The 17761-nt window shown below is 38.8% G+C and overlaps 2 protein-coding genes across 2 annotated transcripts in view; both read right to left on the bottom strand.

Annotated features, from left to right (window-relative positions):
• Positions 1-2389: 2389 nt before the first annotated feature.
• Positions 2390-4955, bottom strand: LOC121167614 (zinc finger protein OZF-like). Its single transcript, XM_040997154.1, has one exon. It carries the CDS (start codon positions 4230-4232, stop codon positions 2538-2540), a length of 1695 nt encoding a protein of 564 aa, XP_040853088.1. The 5' UTR covers positions 4233-4955; the 3' UTR covers positions 2390-2537.
• Positions 4956-5645: 690 nt separating this feature from the next.
• The window catches only part of LOC121167615 (zinc finger protein 334-like), a 37765-nt gene continuing 25649 nt past the window's right edge, over positions 5646-17761 (bottom strand). The window contains exons 2-5 of the mRNA XM_040997155.1: positions 10434-10487; positions 6690-6816; positions 6369-6461; positions 5646-5826 (exon numbers count right to left, since the gene is read on the bottom strand). Of these exons, the coding sequence (XP_040853089.1) occupies positions 5738-5826; positions 6369-6461; positions 6690-6816; positions 10434-10469 (345 nt within the window). The 5' untranslated portion in view covers positions 10470-10487 and the 3' untranslated portion in view covers positions 5646-5737. The remainder of the gene's footprint in view (positions 5827-6368; positions 6462-6689; positions 6817-10433; positions 10488-17761) is intronic.

Genomic DNA, 17761 nt, shown 5'->3' with positions numbered 1-17761 from the left:
ATGCCTGTAATTTTTAGGCCCCTGTACATGGGAACACTGGAGGAGACACCTTGGTTTCAATCAAATCAGCTATGGCCATGGCAGCCATCTGGAGAGTGAACTGATGAATGGAATATCTCTCTGCCTCTAGTGTCAATGTATCTTTCAAAGAAAAATTTAAAAATAATGAAACACATCTAAATTAAGAAGAAAAGATTTAAAAGATTCAGAGTTGTTTCTGTAATTATTTTTAAACAATTTTTGAAGTTTGAAGGAATTAAGTGGAAAAAAAAAAACCAGGTATTTTACCCATATGGATTTCCAGTATGAAAAGCAAGGACTTTAGCATTTCATACAGGGATCCCATATGGGTGCCAGTTTGTATCCCTACTGCTCTTCTAGCGTACCAGGCCCCTGCTTGTGGCCAGGGAAAGTATTCAAGGTGGCCCAGGACCATGGAACCCTGCTCCTGGCTCCTGGCTTTGGATCGGCTCAGTCCTGGCCAGCTGTTTTGGCCACCTGGGGAGTGCAGCAGCAAATGGAAGATCTTTCTCTCTGTACATCTGATTTTCAACTTAAAAAAAAAAACCAAAAAAAAAACCCTTAATTTTACATTACATAATACCTTCTTTAGTGTTGTTACACTCAAGTACAGAGCAATGTTTTAAGATGTACAAACCCAACAGTTTGAAAAATTATTAGATAACAACAGCAATTGCACATGAGAAGACACAATAGGGAGATTTAGATTAAGTCCCTGTTGCTCATATGCAGGAGGTGGAAAGATACAGAAAGTGGATCCAATACTCTTGAAACTTGCTTCAACCCATGAATACTGAAGCAGGATCTATAACCTGAATACATAAATACTATTTTACCTGAACCCCAACAAATCCCTTCATTTTCCATATTCGGCCTTCCTAGGAGGCAATGAGAAGAATCAAAGCACATTAGAATGCTATCAGAGGGACTGGGAATGTTTGTGAAGGAAAACTGGAAAACATTAAATAAATCTCACTGTGAAATAGTCTCTCTGCGGTGTGTTCCCAAGGAAGACCTTGGCAAGGATCTCTTCAGCACCAATATCAGAGAGATCACAGCTAGGGGTTCACATGAGAATGCTGGTGGAAATCCGTTAGATATGCACAAACTTCACTCTGCAGTTTAAGGCATGGATTATATCATAAATGACACATTCTTCAGAAAAAGATGCCTCTCTTCTACTTGATGCTCAACATTTTGGAGCTTGAAAGGCTCATGCCTCTAAATAGTAAACAATAGAACTAATCAAGGCTGTCACAGATGGAAAACATGTCAATGTGCTTAATACTAAAGATTTGACTTACCTCAACTTCAGTAATGACGCCCATGCTTAAAATAATTTTTAACTTATTTAAGCATGGAATTACAATTAAGAGACAGAGGCAAAGAGGCATATTCATTCCATTAATTCAAATCCCAAATCATTCCAACAGCAGTTGCGGAGCTGGTGTGAAGCCAGAAGCCAGGAGCTAGATCAGAAGTGAATCAGCTAGGACATGAACCAGTGGTGCCCTAGGTTACCATAGCAGGGTAACCAGAAGTACACCCTATTCTTCCACAGTGCTGGATTTGATTCATCATTATAGTTGAAAGACTTTAGGCACAGGTTGGCATCCATTGGCAAGAAACTTGCTTTGGGAAGCCATTGTGCATGAAATCAGTGTGACCATGAGCAGTAGTTATGGCAGCTGATATTTAAAATCCAGTGGCAATTACCAAAATCTGATACCAGAAAATTCTGATGCCTCTTGCATATACCTTTAAAATCATACACTGAGACAAGGGCCAAAAGTGACCTACAGTTTGCCAGATGTCAATGAATCACTCCCTCCACTGAACAAAAGATCCACCGTTCAAAGCTGGGTGATTAGCATTACAATTGCCACATGCATCAGTTGATATTTGTGAGTCCCACATTAACCTGTAGTAGAACACTGGTGATTTAAACTGTAAAAATAGCTATACAATAGATAACTGTATAAATGATATATGGAATTTTAACCAATGTTTTACAAAGAACATTTATTTTGAAAATTAAAATCTGAAAACAGAACTTATTTACAACAACATGAGATCAAGTACGGAATCCATCTCAAATATTTTAGCAATGCATAGCCTTCTTTTAAAAATTTGACACTCCTCATCTTTATTGTTTGACAAATGTTGAGACGTTCAAAGTGTTTTTCACAACCTACTGCAATTTTAAAATGTGTCCTATCTGTGACCTTACTAATGCTTGTTTCAGACTTTACAAGATTTGGCTATGACAATAAGGTTGTAGTAGCTAGTTTTTCTGTTTACATACCTTTATTTTTCTGAGATTCACAGGATCTGCAGAGGATTGTCTTCAGAAAAATGATTGTTGATAGTCAATGCACTATTTTTGTTCCTTCCTGTGGGTATGCTACTGCATTGTAAATCCATGTCAGTTTTTGCTTTCTATTGCATTTGATGCTTTGTGTACTAATTTTTCAACGCTTGTTCAGGCATGAGAATTTGCTCATGTAATAGCTCTGCTAGCAAAAAGATTTTCCATACTCATCATACTGAAAAAGTTTCTCCCTTGTGTGAACTCTATGATGATTGATTAGGTCTTTTTTATGGCAAAAGGCTTTCCCACACTCAATACATTCATAAGGTTTTTCCCCTGTGTGGGTTCTCTGATGTATGTTCAGCGATGACTTTTGACAAAAAGCTTTTCCACACTCACTACATTTATAAGGTTTTTCTCCTGTGTGAATTCTCTGGTGTATGATTAAGTATGACTTTTGACAAAAAGCTTTCCCACATTCACTACACTTATAAGGTTTTTCCCCTGTGTGGATTCTCTGATGTCTAATGAGAACTGACTGTGTGCAAAACACTTTTCCACACTCATTACATTTATAAGGTTTTTCCCCTGTGTGAATTCTCTGATGTGTGATTAGGTGTGACTTGTGACAAAAAGCTTTCCCACACTCACTACATTTATAAGGTTTTTCCCCTGTGTGAATTCTCTGATGCTTAATGAGACCTGAATGCTGGTAAAAGCCTTTTCCACACTCATTACATTCATAAGCTTTTTCCCCTGTGTGGATTTTCTGGTGTATGACTAGGTATGACTTGTGACAAAAAGCTTTTGCACATTCACTACATTTATATGGTTTTTCCCCTGTGTGAATTCTCTGATGTGTGATTAGGTATGACTTATGACAAAAACCTTTTCCACATTCACTACATTTATAAGGCTTTTCCCCTGTGTGAATTCTCTGATGTACAATGAGACCTGACTGCTGGCAAAATGCTTTCCCACACTCAATACATTCATAAGCTTTTTCCCCTGTGTGGATTCTCTGATGTGCAATTAGGGATGCCTTTTGACAAAAAGCTTTTCCACACTCACTACATTTATAAGGTTTTTCCCCTGTGTGAATTCTCTGATGTACAATGAGACCTGACTGCTGGCAAAAGGCTTTCCCACACTCACTACATTCATAAGGTTTTTCCCCTGTGTGGATTCTCTGATGCATGATTAGGTGTGACTTCCGACAAAAAGCTTTTCCACACTCACTACACTTATAAGGTTTTTCTCCTGTGTGGATTCTCTGATGTATGATTAGGGATGACTTCTGACAAAAAGCTTTCCCACATTCATTACAATCATAAGGTTTTTCCCCTGTGTGAATTCTCTGATGTTTAATGAGAACTGATGGCTTGCAAAAGGCTTTTCCACACTCATTACATTTATAAGGTTTTTCCCCTGTGATAATTCTCTGATGTCTAATGAGATCTGATTGAGCACAAAAGGATTTCAAAAGTTCATTACATTCATATGGTTTGTCCTCAGTGGGAAGTATCTTATCTCTAGCGAATTCTGACTTCTGGTAAATGTTTTTTTTACATTCATTGCACACATGGAAATTTTCTCCTATATCACTTCTCTGTTTGGTGGTAAACCTAGAATTACAGCTAAAAGACTGTTTGCAGTAGCCACATATATAGTGACTTTTTGCTGTTTGGCTTATCTGATTTACTTTGACATCTGTTTTATTCATAAGAGGTTTCTCACTCTTGAAATGTTCATGAAATTTCTTTCCTGAGTGTGTTTGTTGATGCATGCCAAAATACGGATTGCTATGGAACATTTTCTTTTCAACCTGAATTGTTTCTCCTACAATGACAGGGTCATTACATGGGTCTTTGATACAAATTTTCTCACACTTAAGGAACATCTTCCTGCTGAAAGTATTTTCTTTCCTATTGTGTTCAAAAGACTGCTTACAAGTGTACTCCTTGTCATGCTGACTGAGATTTTCCCCACATTGGAGTTTGCTCTCAGGTGCATTAGAGGCATGCTGTTTCCAAATTGAAATTTCATCAGGATTCCTAGGGGAGAAAAAAAAAGACAAAACTCATTTTGAAGTAAATTATGGTGTGTTCCTCTCTCTTTTCAAGAGGCACCCCATCTTTGAGATCTTTCCTGGGGCACACTTTCAACCTCTCCACTTCTTTCTAAGTTCACCTGGCCAATTAGGAAGCAAAAATTCTGTAAGCAATTGAGTCGGAGTTTCTGCTCCTATACTAAGCTGCAGAAAGAGCCACAGAGATTTCCTGGTAACATTTTCTCTCGTGCCCAATACAGGGCATGAAAAAGTATAAGAAGTTACACCAGAGTCATGCGGCTTGACTCAGCAGAGAGAAGAATTCACAATGTTGGCATGCCTTCCCTCAAGTGGGACCGAACCTGTGAAAATGATTCTTGATACCCCATGGCTCTGCATAAACATGGACCACTTCAACCCATCCACTGGCCACCACCTTGCTCTGGCTGAAACTCTAGATGGGTTGTTTTCTTTAGGGGGATGAAGTTAGGAAGTATGGCTGTTTAGTACTTAAGAGTCTCTAATCCCCAACTAACTATTTGTTTTTTTCCTGTCACCTCAATTTCCCTTTTGGAGAAAGGCTCTGAATGCATGTTTGAAAGAAACCTGGTGGAGGACTGACAGTCCCTGTCAGAGGCTACTTTTCTGCATGACTGGAAACTCCCTAGGTGGATTCTGAATGCTGACCACCTGGCATGGTACCCAAGTGCCAACCTCCTTTTTCATGTTTCATTTTGGTTTATTCTTAGTGAAGGAGGAGTGAGATTCATGACACCCCCACAGGTATTCTGCTTGGGTTTGACCATTTGAAATGACTTACTTGGATCTTTGATGGCCCCCTCTACATTCCTGAGATGAAGTGAGAGAAGAACAATTCCTTTATTTTGTCTCCTGGCTCAATTCTATCACCATGTGGCTTGCCACATCTGAGACCTGAACAACCAAAGAATGGGAGGGGTTCATTTGGAACTACACAGTATGAGCCTTTTTCTGGTAGAGACAACCAATGGGAAATGTCTTCCCACAGGTTCCTGCTCAGACAAGGAAGAGTCATGGAACACTTAAAAACCCAAGACCCTTCTGAAAAATGTTGGTGTATCTCCTTCTCTCCACTCAACAGGTATCCCATTTCCTGCTCTCTCCCAGGTGGTCCTTTTCCATTCCCTCTGCTTTCTACATTCACCTGGTAACTCTGCAAATAAAACTTCTCTGTCTGCAAATTAAAAAAAAAAAAAAAAAGAAAGAAATTAGATTTCAATCTTCCTTTTTATAAGAATTTCCCTTTCATATCATGTTTCAATTATGGCCAGAGCTTAAACTAAGCATCTTTGGCAATGCAACTCTTTTAGAAGTTATTATACAACTTTTGTGATTACAACTTGCCTGAAGGTGGTTTCCTGATTTTCCTGATTAGTTCTAAGCAGCTCATTCTTTCTGTAAGGATCTGAAATGAGGAAAAGGAGTAACCATATCTGTGAATCACATCTAAGTATTTATTTTCAAATGCTCAAGTGAGACAATGATGTTTCTTGCCATTCTAGGTATAGCAGACTTTAACATTAGGACAATGCACATATTTATGATCATTACACTTTTTAAATTAATATATTAATATAATAAATAGGGTTTCTTTTTCCATTTTCAATTACTTGGAATTTTGTATTTTAAGTTGATGAGGGTAGAACAGAAAATATGGTACAGAAATTCAAACTATTACATCACATAACAGTTCCAGTTTGTCTTGTCTTGCTGGGATCATGTAAAAGATCAATATTAAGTTCTACATTTTTTGTTTCAGGTTGATAAATTTTAATATTTGAAGGTATTGTCAGAATTGACCTGCACATGGAGACTGTAGAGTGCCTTTGTCTCATGCATGACATAAGCTGATTTTGGAAGAAACATTTTTTTAAAAATAAGCATGAATTCCAGTGAATATTTACTGAGCTATGTATCAACCTCTCTGCTCAGTATGTACTGACCTACCTGGAAGTTGCTGGTTTACAGATTTTTCCACAGTCCATGGTACTGATTCTTGTTCCAACTTGAAGATCACATCAGGTTTTGTTATGTAGTACCCTGTTAGTTGGAAATAATAGAGACTTTGTGAAATCACTCTCTTGGAGCTTAAAGAAGAAAAGATTGGATCTAGAATCTATGTAACAAAACCGATATTATAAATGATTATAAATGATTATAAATAGTCTCAAATACTAGTCTTACTAAGTACTAAACTTTATAAACTCTTCTTTAATTTGTCAAGTATAAAGAAAGAATTCTGCCTGGGCATGACAGAATTTCACTCACCCACGGACAGCAGATTGCTATAGGTCTCAAGCATGACATCCCTGTACAGGGTCCTCTGAGTATTGTCCATGTTCTGCCATTCCTCCTGGGTAATGTCCACAGCCACATCTTCAAATGACACCAACACCTGCAACAGCACATGTCTCCTCAGTTCTGCACCATGAAATAGAAAGACCAACAGTACATTCTTCTACGTATGTTTGATTTGCAACATCTATGGATGCAGCTTAATTTATAATCTATATGGCATTATAGAGTAAAAGCAAAATAAAAATACTCATTCTGCATTACTTTTGCAATTCCAAAACTACAACAGAGTATCCCTTATTATTCTGTAGCAGATTCTTTTCTCTAATGACTCTGATTTTGAAGAAATGTTGCAGGCATTGTTAGAATAAACTCACAAGTAGAAGGTATTTCTCTCAGTTTGTCCCTGTTATTGCCACTCTGCTTTTCAATTAAATTAAGATAAATAAGCATTTAAACATTGAGCAAAAATATTAACTCAGTGCCTGTAATACTGAGTGTTTTCCAACTGGCATGTTCCCCCATATTCTCTTTTGGTAGAATTTCTTCTTATTAGAATGGTATACTGGGGGCTTCTCTACTGATTTCTCAGCTTTCAAAGGGAAAGTTTTTTGGATCACTCACTTAAGACTTAGGATTAGGAAGTGAGTCTGTTCTCTGTTGAAAACAATACATTAGAAACAGAATCTGTATCCAGGGATGTTTCATGTGCAGTCTCCTGAGGAGTGTGACTATACCCTTACCTCAGGAAAACTAAACAGAAAGATGACAAGGCATTATTCTTTGCATATTTAATTTGCAACTTCTAAACACACAGATTAACTTACAATCTATATGGCAACATAGGGTAAAAACAAAACAAATATATCTTCTATATTGCATTTGCAATTCTGAAGTTATAAAGGAATTGTTTTCTCATCCTGTAAGATTATTTTCTCTAATAATTATAAAATGAGTTCACTGTGTAATCTGTAGATATAAATATGAACATTGAGCTAAATAACATGCTAGATTAGATAAGAAAGACACATGTTTAATACTGGATAGGATAGTGAGAAAATTTTTGAATAATTCATGATATTTTTCTCAAACAAGCTGATTTTTAAAAAATCTTATAAAGTGACATTAATAAAATTCAATCTTCTTATTTTAACTTGAAAAATGAAATATTGGAAAAAAATTTTAGATTAAATTTGCACAAATGGGTGAATACTTCCTACAGCTTATTCTGTATTTAAATATATATATATATATGACTTTTTCTCTTTTTTTTTTTTGTTTTTTTACTTTGGAGTATGTATATATTAAAATCCTTTCTGCTTTCTATTTGTTTTACATTTTATGAAAAAAATATTTAAATTAAGCTAAAATTTTAAATACAGTGAACTTCAAACTTAGTAGGGAAACAAATTACAACCTTATTCCGAACTACCTTCTTGTAACAAGTAGCTAAGTCTCAGCCAGTCATAGGCTGCCAATTGTACAGAAAATATACATACAAGGCAAATGCCATGCTGTTATAAATCAACTTGCTTCTGTGCTTCGGACGCCCCTTAAAATTAGCCAGCTATCTCTTTTATTTTCCAGCTATTTATTTATTTACTTGTTTATTTTAATATAATGCTTCACCATTTGTTTGAGAAGACTGCATTTGCACCAATACTGATAAACACAGGTGTTTCTTCCTTTTGTTTTTGTTGCTTGATTCTTCAAGGTACTCTATATAATAGAATATGGGATATTTATATATCTGTAACTAGCATATTTTACTTAACCCCTTACCCTCTAGTTACACTCATTTTCATGCAATCCACAAAATTTTGTTTTCATAGCTGAATAATAGTCTATTGTACATATGCACATTTTCTTTATCCCTTCATCTAATGATGGACACCTCAGATCATTCCATATATTCTGTATTATGAACACTGCTACAGTAAACAAGATGGCTACAGATATCTCTTTTATACAATGTGTTCATAGGTTATAGGGCATACAACTAGTAGATGGCTCAATCATACACTATAATCATTTCAGAAATTTTATGAAGTGACTGAATTAATTAATAACCCCATCAACACTGTGTAAAAGTTCTCATTCTCTACATTTTCACCAGCATTTGTTACTCTTTCTTCCAAATAATATAATAATAACCATATGGACAAGGTTGAGGTGATATTTCATTGTGATTTTGATTTACATTTCCCTAATGGCAACTTTTTAAGAACTACCTACTGAGATCTCTAGCTCACTCACTCTCTTTTACATTTTCTCCATTCCCAACTCTGTATTTCAAATAAAAACCAAAACACATGCCACTGGGGTTAGCCCTTTGCTTTAGCAGATAAAGAAACTGACATACTACATGGGCATTGGTTCATATCCTGGATGCTCCACTTCTGACCCAACTCCCTGATAACAGGCCTAGAAAGGAAGTGGAGGATGGCTCAAACACTTGGGTTCCTGTAACCAAGTTGGAGACCTGGACAAAACTCCTGGCCCATGATTTAAGACTTGCTCATCTCTGGACATTCTGGTTATTTGAGGAGTGAACCAGCAGATGGGAGATCTCTCTCCACCTCTCTCTCTTTCTTAGTAGCTCTGCTTTTGAAAGAAAGAAAGAAAGAAGAAAGAAAGAAAGAAAGAAAGAAAGAAAGAAAGAAAGAAAGAAAGAAAGAAAGAAGAAAGAAAGAAAGAAAGAAAGAAAGAAAGAAAGAAAGAAAGAAAGAAAGAAAGAAAGAAAGAAAGAAAGAAAGAAAGAAAGAAAGAAAGAAAGAAAGAAAGAAAGAAAGAAAGAAAAAGAAAGAAAGAAAGAAAGAAAGAAAGAAAGAAAGAAAGAAAGAAAGAAAGAAAAGAAAGAAAGAAAGAAAGAAAGAAAGAAAGAAAGAAAGAAAGAAAGAAAGAAAGAAAGAAAGAAGAAAGAAAGAAAGAAAGAAAGAAGAAAGAAAGAAAGAAAAGAAAAGAAAAGAAAAGAAAAGAAAAGAAAAGAAAAGAAAAGAAAAGAAAAGAAAAGAAAAGAAAAAAAGAAAAGAAAAAGAAAAGAAAAAATAAAAACCACCCTGCAAAAGCAAATGGCACTGTGGCATATCAGGTTAAACTACCAAACTCCCCAATTCCAATCTAGCTTTAAGCTAGATTCTGCAGTGGAATCAGAAGATGGCTCAAGCACTAGATTCATCTAGAGACACAGTTGGACCTCCTGGTTCTTCTCTTTGACACAGTCCAGCCCTGACCACTGTGGACATTTGGAAAATCAATCAGCAGATAGCAGACATGTCTTAAATCAGTTTTTAAAATAAATAAAAACCTCCAAATGCTACTAGGCACCAAAAAAGCAAAACTGAAACCATAACAACTTTTTTTTTATATTTGGAAACTCTTACTACTCCCAAATGTTGAGTGCTTATTTTTAGGTTGGTACTGAATAATTTTCATTATATCATCTGTAAGATCAATAAACACCATTTCAAACTTGATATCCCACAATAATTAACAAATTCTTACTTTCAATTTGAATCATGTAATAAATATGTCTTGGATATTCCATCAGAAAACGTCGAGGGAAAGTTTGAATCAGATTTAACTGCTCCAGTGTCTAATTATGACAATCTTACCTTCTTTCTCTCATGCTTATTTCTTTGTCTTACTTTAAGAAAACCATAACAAAGCTCCTACAACACAATGTAAAACAAGCTGAGACATAAACATGTAACTTACTGAAAGTGTGGTTGTGTTCTCTAGACTTGGAAGCATGTAGTGGGTTTCTTCCACCTAAAAGAAAAGGTGGATAGAGGGAGTTATGAATTGGTTTTGCTTTCCCAAGTTTCCTTATTATTTCCTATTGTGTAAGTAATGTCAAGACAGGAACCAGACACAACGGCTAGAGAAACAAAGACAATCAACTTTCCTGGGCATGAATAGTGCATTACAGATGACAAGTGCCACAAAGGCTTCCTAGAAACAGCATAAACAAGTTCAATAATTGGCAGTGATTAAACTCAAGCTATTACTAGGTTAAAGCAAACATTTTATACTTACTTAAAAATAAAAAAAATATATATTACTGACTTATTTTTTTAACTATTGTCCAAATTACAGCATACCATAAAATATATATATTGTCACTAAAATTTATGCTACTCAAAAATAATTGGTGGTATTAAGTATTTCTCTATTTCTACACATGAGCTGCACAGGACTCCATATAAGGACTTCCATTAGAACATTTCTTGCTGTTAATACTAAAAACTGTTGAAGGCAGACATTTTTCAATTAGAGTAATTTTATCTGCACTTATACAGGAAAAATTGATATAATGCATATTTATTCTATTATTATATTAGTAGTAGTAAAATGGTTTATATATTTTTAAACACTTGAAAATGGGACTGGTGTGGTAGTCTAGTGGCTAAAGTCCTCACCTTACATGCGCTGGGATCCCATACTACAGCTGGTTTGTCTACTGTCCAGCCAGTTCCTGTCCCATCCAGTTTCCTGCTTGTGGCCTCAGAAAGTACCCGAGGATGGCCTAAAGCCTCAGGACCCTGTTCCTACATGGGAGAATCAGAAGAAACTCCTGTATCCTGCCTTTAAATGGGTTCATCTTCTACATTTAGGCCACTTTGGGAGTGAACTAATGGATGGAAGATCTTCCTCTGTGTCTCTCCTCTTCTCTATATCTGACTTTGTAATAAAATTAAGTTTTTAAATACTTGAAAACTGAGTCATGCTAAAATCTGAAGCACTTTTACCTGTCAGTAATGGATAACATACTAAGTAAGAAAAACTGCATTATAAATTGATTGTATTCACACAATCCAAAGTATTGAAAAAGGATTTGCAGAGAAGAGACAAAGACAAAGGTCTCGATCCCTGCTGATTCACTCTTCAAGTGGCTGCAATGGCTGGAGCTGAGCCGATCTGAAGCCAGTAGCCAGGAGTTTCTTTTTGGTCTCTCACACAGGTGCATGTTCCCAAGGCTTTGGGCCATTCTCTACTCCTTTCCCAGCCCACAAGCAGGGAGCTGGATGGGAAGTGGAGCATCTGGGACATTAATTGGTACCCACATGTGATTCAGGTATATCCAAGGGTTTAGCCACTAGGCTATAGCACCAGGCCCACTAGAACTCCACTGGCAGATCAGAGACACAGCTTGCAGGAGGAGCTGGGGCTGTCCGCAACCAAGTACGCTGCAACACAAACCATGCTGGAACTGTGAGCACGCTGGACTGACACAGGCTGAAGCACCCACTGGTTGATGCCGAGGCAAGGCAAGTCATGCCAGTCTGGGGTGGAAAGGCAGTGACTATGAGGCTTGGGAACAGTGGTCTGACACGGTCCTTGGGCCCATCTGTGTGTTGGATGCTGGGTTTGTGAGCCCTGGGGGAATGGGGGTTTTGGTGGAACCAGCATCACATGACCAGGGTCTTTGGGCTCACCTGTGTGGCGGGTACCTGTTCCAGTGGTGTTCAAGTAACCTGGTTGATGTCCTTGAGCCTGCCTGCATGGTGGGTGCTGCGTCATTGAGGCTCAGAAACAGGAGGTTAGTGGGTTCAGGCAGTCTAGCCTAGTCTGTCCTTGAGCCCACACGCAGGTGGATGCTGGGTTCATGAGCCCTGGGGAGGGGAGGTCTGGTGAGATCTAGATCATCTTGGACCCACCTGCATGGTGAGTGCCAGGGCTGTGAGCTCTAGGGGGAGGGGGTCCAGTGGTGTCAGGGTTGAATAGCCCAGTCCTTGGGTCTTCCTGCAAAATGGGTCTAGGGTCAGGCAGAGGCCAAGTCATATGTTCTAGGTCCTTGAATCTGCTTGTACAGTGGGTGCTGGGTCTTGGGCCTCAGGGGCAGAGATCCCAGTGGGACTCAGATCACAGGACTCGGCTCCTGGGGCCCGCCTGCATGGTGGATGCTGCTCATGTGAGCCCCTGGGGCGTGGGGTCAACTACATGCCACATCTCCTGGCCTGGATCCTTGAACCTGACTCATACATTCTTTCTTAGAAATAAGTAAATTTTATCGGCCTATTTCAGTAGCCTAGTGGCTAAAATCTTCATCTTGCACATGCTGGGATCCGATATGGGTGCTAGTTCATGTCCTGGCAGCCCTGCTTCCCACCTGGCTCCTTGCTTGCAGCCTGGGAAAGCAGTAGAGGATGGCCCAGGACCTTGGGAACCTACACCTGTGTGGGAGACCTGAAGAAGCTCCTGGATCCTGACTACAGATCAGTTCAACTCTGGCCATGGCAGTCAGTTGGAGAGTTGTCAGTGGATGGTAGATCTTCCTCTGTCTTTCCTCCTCTCTGTATATCTGAATTTCCAATAAAAATAAGTTAAAAGATAAGTAAAGCTTATTTTTGATGATATTTACATACTTGAGAGGGATGCATGCCCATGAAGACAACCAATTACAGTGGGGAGGTTGAGGAATGGAAGAAAGTAGATGAGACGGATCTTTGGATGACACTGGGTGGCCTTGCCCCATTCCTGGGTAGCTGTTAATGGATTGCCACAATAGCTGATGTTCAGTATACTCAAACATTGGAGGCTATAAATGAACTCATTATAAATGAACACAGAACTCCATCTACTGTGCCAGTTTATCTGGCATGCTCTGTATTCTTTCTTGTGTTTCAGAAACCTATACTAACAAGTCTTGTCTGTCTCCTTCTGTATCCAGCCCTATGTGCCTCTGGCTATGCCTGCTTTTATGTATCTCAGATCTTGCTCATGGCACTGTACGTTATCTACAGTTTGAACACGTCACATGACTGGGACCCATGTTCATCCTTGCATTTACCCATTTTAAAAATCTCATTTAAACCAGATCATTAAAGTCAATTGTCCTTGTGCCTACAACATAAGCCAGCTGCTTGTAAAGAATCATTCACTCTGTTCAATAAGCAGTATTATTAGATATTCTATACCTTTAGAAAAAATTCTATCTATTCATTACTTTATTTTAAGGACTGAATGGGACAGTGGCCACTAAGGCAGATGTGCCACCTTAAATACCTGCCACTCCTAGGTCTTGAACACCTTAGGGTGTCATAACTGTAAGCTTCATGCCCTTTAGGTTTAAATTGAATTCTCTGCCAATCCTCTGTACTTTATGACATGGTACCTGACAGCTCTATTCACCAATGCCCTGTGGTACTTATCCCCATTGTCCACTTACATCTGCATCTGCCAAGCCTGCGTCCCTGCACTCCCAATACTCACGTCTATACTATAAAGTTACCTTTCCTTTATTCTGCTCTCACTCACTGCTTTCTTGGTCTGTCCCTCATTACACTCCCATTCCCTATCTCTTATCTTTGTCTCTTTCCCACCTATCATGCACTCACTCGGGTAGGAGATAAGATAAAAATAATTAAAAAATTAATATTTACACATTCGTTCAGTAACTTGCTATAACAGAGACCTCCAAAAGCAATGAATATTCAACTAAAGATTTTTAGAGTTTAAATTTTATTTTTAGGTTTCTTTATTTATCGGAAAATCAGATATACAGAGAGGAGGAGAGACAGAGAGGAAGATCTTCCGTCTGAAGATTCACTCCCCAAATGAGCGCAACGGCCAATGCTATGCCGATCCAAAGCCAGGATCCTGGAACTGCTTCCGGGTATCACATGTGGGTGCAGGGTCCCAAAGCTTTGGCCCGACCTCAACTGCTTTCCCAGCCCACAAGCAGGGAGCTGGAAGGGAAGTGGAGTTTCCGGGATTAGAACAGGTGCCCATATGGGATCCCAGCGCATTCAAGGTGAGCACTTTAGCCACTAGGCCATAGCACCAGGCCCACAGAGTTTAAACTTTAAGATTTTTTTTTTAAATTCATCTTTATTGGAAAGTAAGATATACAGAAAGAGATAGAATGATTCACTCCCCAAGTGACCGTGATGGCCAGAGCTGAGTTGATCTGAAGCCAGGAAACAAGAGCCTCCTTCTGGGTATCCCACACAGGTGCAGGGACCCAAGGCTTTTGCTGTCCTCCACTGCTTTCCAGTCCACAAGCAGGGAGCTGGGTGGGAAGCAGGGATGCCAGGATTAGAACCTGTATGACATCCTGGTGCATTTCAAGTGAAAATTTTAGCTGCTAGCCCATCACACCAGACCAAGAGATAAATATTTTCTGAATATAAACTTAATACCTAGCCTCTTGTACACTATGAACAATATTTGTGCATAACTAAATATAACACTAAAAGCATTCCCTAAAAAGTACAATGTTTATATCAAGGATAAACTGGTATAGAATTAAAATCTAATCAACTCTTAAACTGTTTCAATGTATGAGATGAATTCATTCTGATAGTTAATATATTAAGATGCAAAATAGTTACAAACATGGAAATGTGTTCTTGATGAGGAAGATTATAAAAGAAAAATGTATGTGATATAATTGATTATAGTTTTTTACCATTTGCAACATTTTCTAAACATTTATCATTGATACATGTGATAGAAATCTGATCCTCTGTTAAAGCAAGTTTTAAAATACATATGTTATTGCAACATCTTTTAAATGGCTAAAAGGCTTTTACCACAATTAATAACAAAACTTTCCACCTAGCTCCAATAAACTCTAGCTCTGTTGAATTGTCTCAAAATATAAGACATGTGAATGTACCACCTCTTATATCCAAGTGCTTTTTTTATATAAAAGTAATATTTGTGTTTCTGCCTTTCAATAGGTTTTCATTGCTTAAGATTAGCAAATGGCATGACATGGTAACCTAGTGGTTAAAGTCCTCACTTTGCCCACACTGGGATTTCCTATGGGCGCTGGTTCTAATCCCAGATGCTCTACTTCCCATTCAGTTCCCTGCTTGAGGCCTACTGTGGTCCAATGCATCTTGAAAAAGAGAATTTATTTCCTAAATTAATCATGTACACCCACTTAGCACACCATCATAAAAATCTACTCCTTGAGGGCCCAGCGGCATAAATTACCGGCTAAAGTCCTCGCCTTGAGCGCCCAGGATCCCATATGGGCGCTGGTTCTAATCCCGGAAGCTCCACTTCCCATCCAGCTCCCTGCTTGTGGGCTGGGAAAGCAGTCGAGGACTGCCCAATGCTTTGGGACCCTGCACCCACGTGGGAGACCCGGAAGAAGTTCCTGGATCCTGGCTTTGGATCAGCATAGCATCGACCGTTGTGCTCACTTGGGGAGTGAATCATCGGACGGAAGATTTTCCTCTATGTCTCTCCTCCTCTCTGTATATCTGACTTTCCAATAAATAAATAAATCTTAAAAAAAAAAAATCTACTCCTCGAAAGAAGACTTTATTTCTGAAAAGTGATGTGAACATTGGCCCTGAGGAACCCAGCCATTTTGGAATCAACACAATTTTAAATTTCAGCATCCTCTAAATGTCAACTTCCTTAAAATTCATATGCCCTGGGCCCGGTGGCATGGCCTAGCGCCTAAAGTCCTCACCTTGAATGCGCTGGGATCCCATATGGGCGCTGGTTCTAATCCCGGAAGCTCCACTTCCCTTCCAGCTCCCTGCTTGTGGGCTGGGAAAGCAGTTGAGGACGGCCGAAAGCTTTGGGACCCTGAACCCGTGTGGGATACCAGGAAGTAGTTCCAGGATCCTGGCTTCAGATCGGCATAGCATTGGCCGTTGCGCTCACTTCGCAAATCATCGGACAGAAGTTCTTCCTCTTTGTCTCTCCTCCTGTCTGTATATCTGACTTTCCAATAAATAAATAAATCGTAAAAAAAAAAAAAAAAAAGATTCATATGCTCTTCAGGTTCAAATTTTGTTGTCTGCTCATGCACTATAATTTCATAACCTTATTCCCACCAATCCACTGCAACCTCACCATTCTGGAATGTCCTATCTGTCCAACCAATGCTGTTCCTCCCCCCAGTCCTTGCTCACCATTGTACCTATCAATTCCCTGTGGCCCCAACAGTTCTATCCACCAAGCCCTTGTGGCCTACTCACGGCCCTAGGTAGCAATCCTTCATGGCCCCCTGACATCTGCCCTCAGCCCTAATGGCACATTCCCACATGCTTGCCATGCTTCTTCTTGCTCTCCCCATCTAAGCTACTTCCCTTGGAGGTCTGCCACTATGGCAGATTTCTTAGTTCCCTCTTTCTGCCTCTGCACTTGTCCCAATGGTCATTTACCCTGTTTGAATAAAACCTGCCTGGCGTGCTACATCTGGTGTTTTGGCTTGTGGCAACAAACTGAAAAGAGCTTATACTGAATGAAATAATACTGGAAAGGGTTAACAATATTTCTTTTCATATTTGGAACTTGACACAGTAGATCCTCAAAGAGGTATTTGTTGAAGGAGCACTGAACACAAAACAAAGCAAGGATCTGTGCCTCCAACAATTAGAACCCACTGTTCATCAGTTGAGCATCTTGCATTGTGAAGGAATGAGGTCCATCCCATAAATCATTCAATGACAGGACAATCTAACACATCACAAATGGTTTGGATACACTTCAATTAATGCATCTGAAGGCTCTTGTATCTATCTCTAACCTTGGGTTCTATGATGAAACTGACAAAAATTAGGAAGAGGACAGACAGAAGGAAAAGAGAGTTGCATAAATGAGTGAAATTCCAATACTCAATGGTTTCAGGGGGAAAAAAAAGGCATAGCAAGTGTAAGTGCTTTGTTTTATTATTGGAAAAGAGGTTCTTTTTTTCATAGATTTATTTTTATTAATTACACTGCATTATGTGACACAGTTTTATAGGTACTGGGATTTCCACCAACCCCTACCTGTCCCCAAACCCTCCCCCCATAGCGGATTCCTCCACCTTGCTGCATTGCCACAGTTCAAGTTCTGTTTTCCAGCATGTAGTAGACATGGGAGGCTCTGAATTACATATGCGGTGGATCAAAAGGGATGTCAGATCTGTAACGTTAACCAACTGTTTGATCTCTACTGTTTCTTGCTGAGCCTGGTCTTATTTCTAAATTGAGATTCAGCTCAGAAGAGATTCAGACTGAAGAGCCAACCAGAAAATTGTGCTAGTCATTTTGACTGTTTTCTAAGCTGCTTCCTAAGAAAACAAATTTAAC

This window comes from Ochotona curzoniae, unplaced genomic scaffold, assembly GCF_017591425.1.
Source record: "Ochotona curzoniae isolate NIBS_2020 unplaced genomic scaffold, NIBS_Ocur_1.0 patch400, whole genome shotgun sequence".
NCBI classification, from domain to species: domain Eukaryota; kingdom Metazoa; phylum Chordata; class Mammalia; order Lagomorpha; family Ochotonidae; genus Ochotona; species Ochotona curzoniae.
This window is presented reverse-complemented; position numbering and strand designations above follow the sequence as displayed.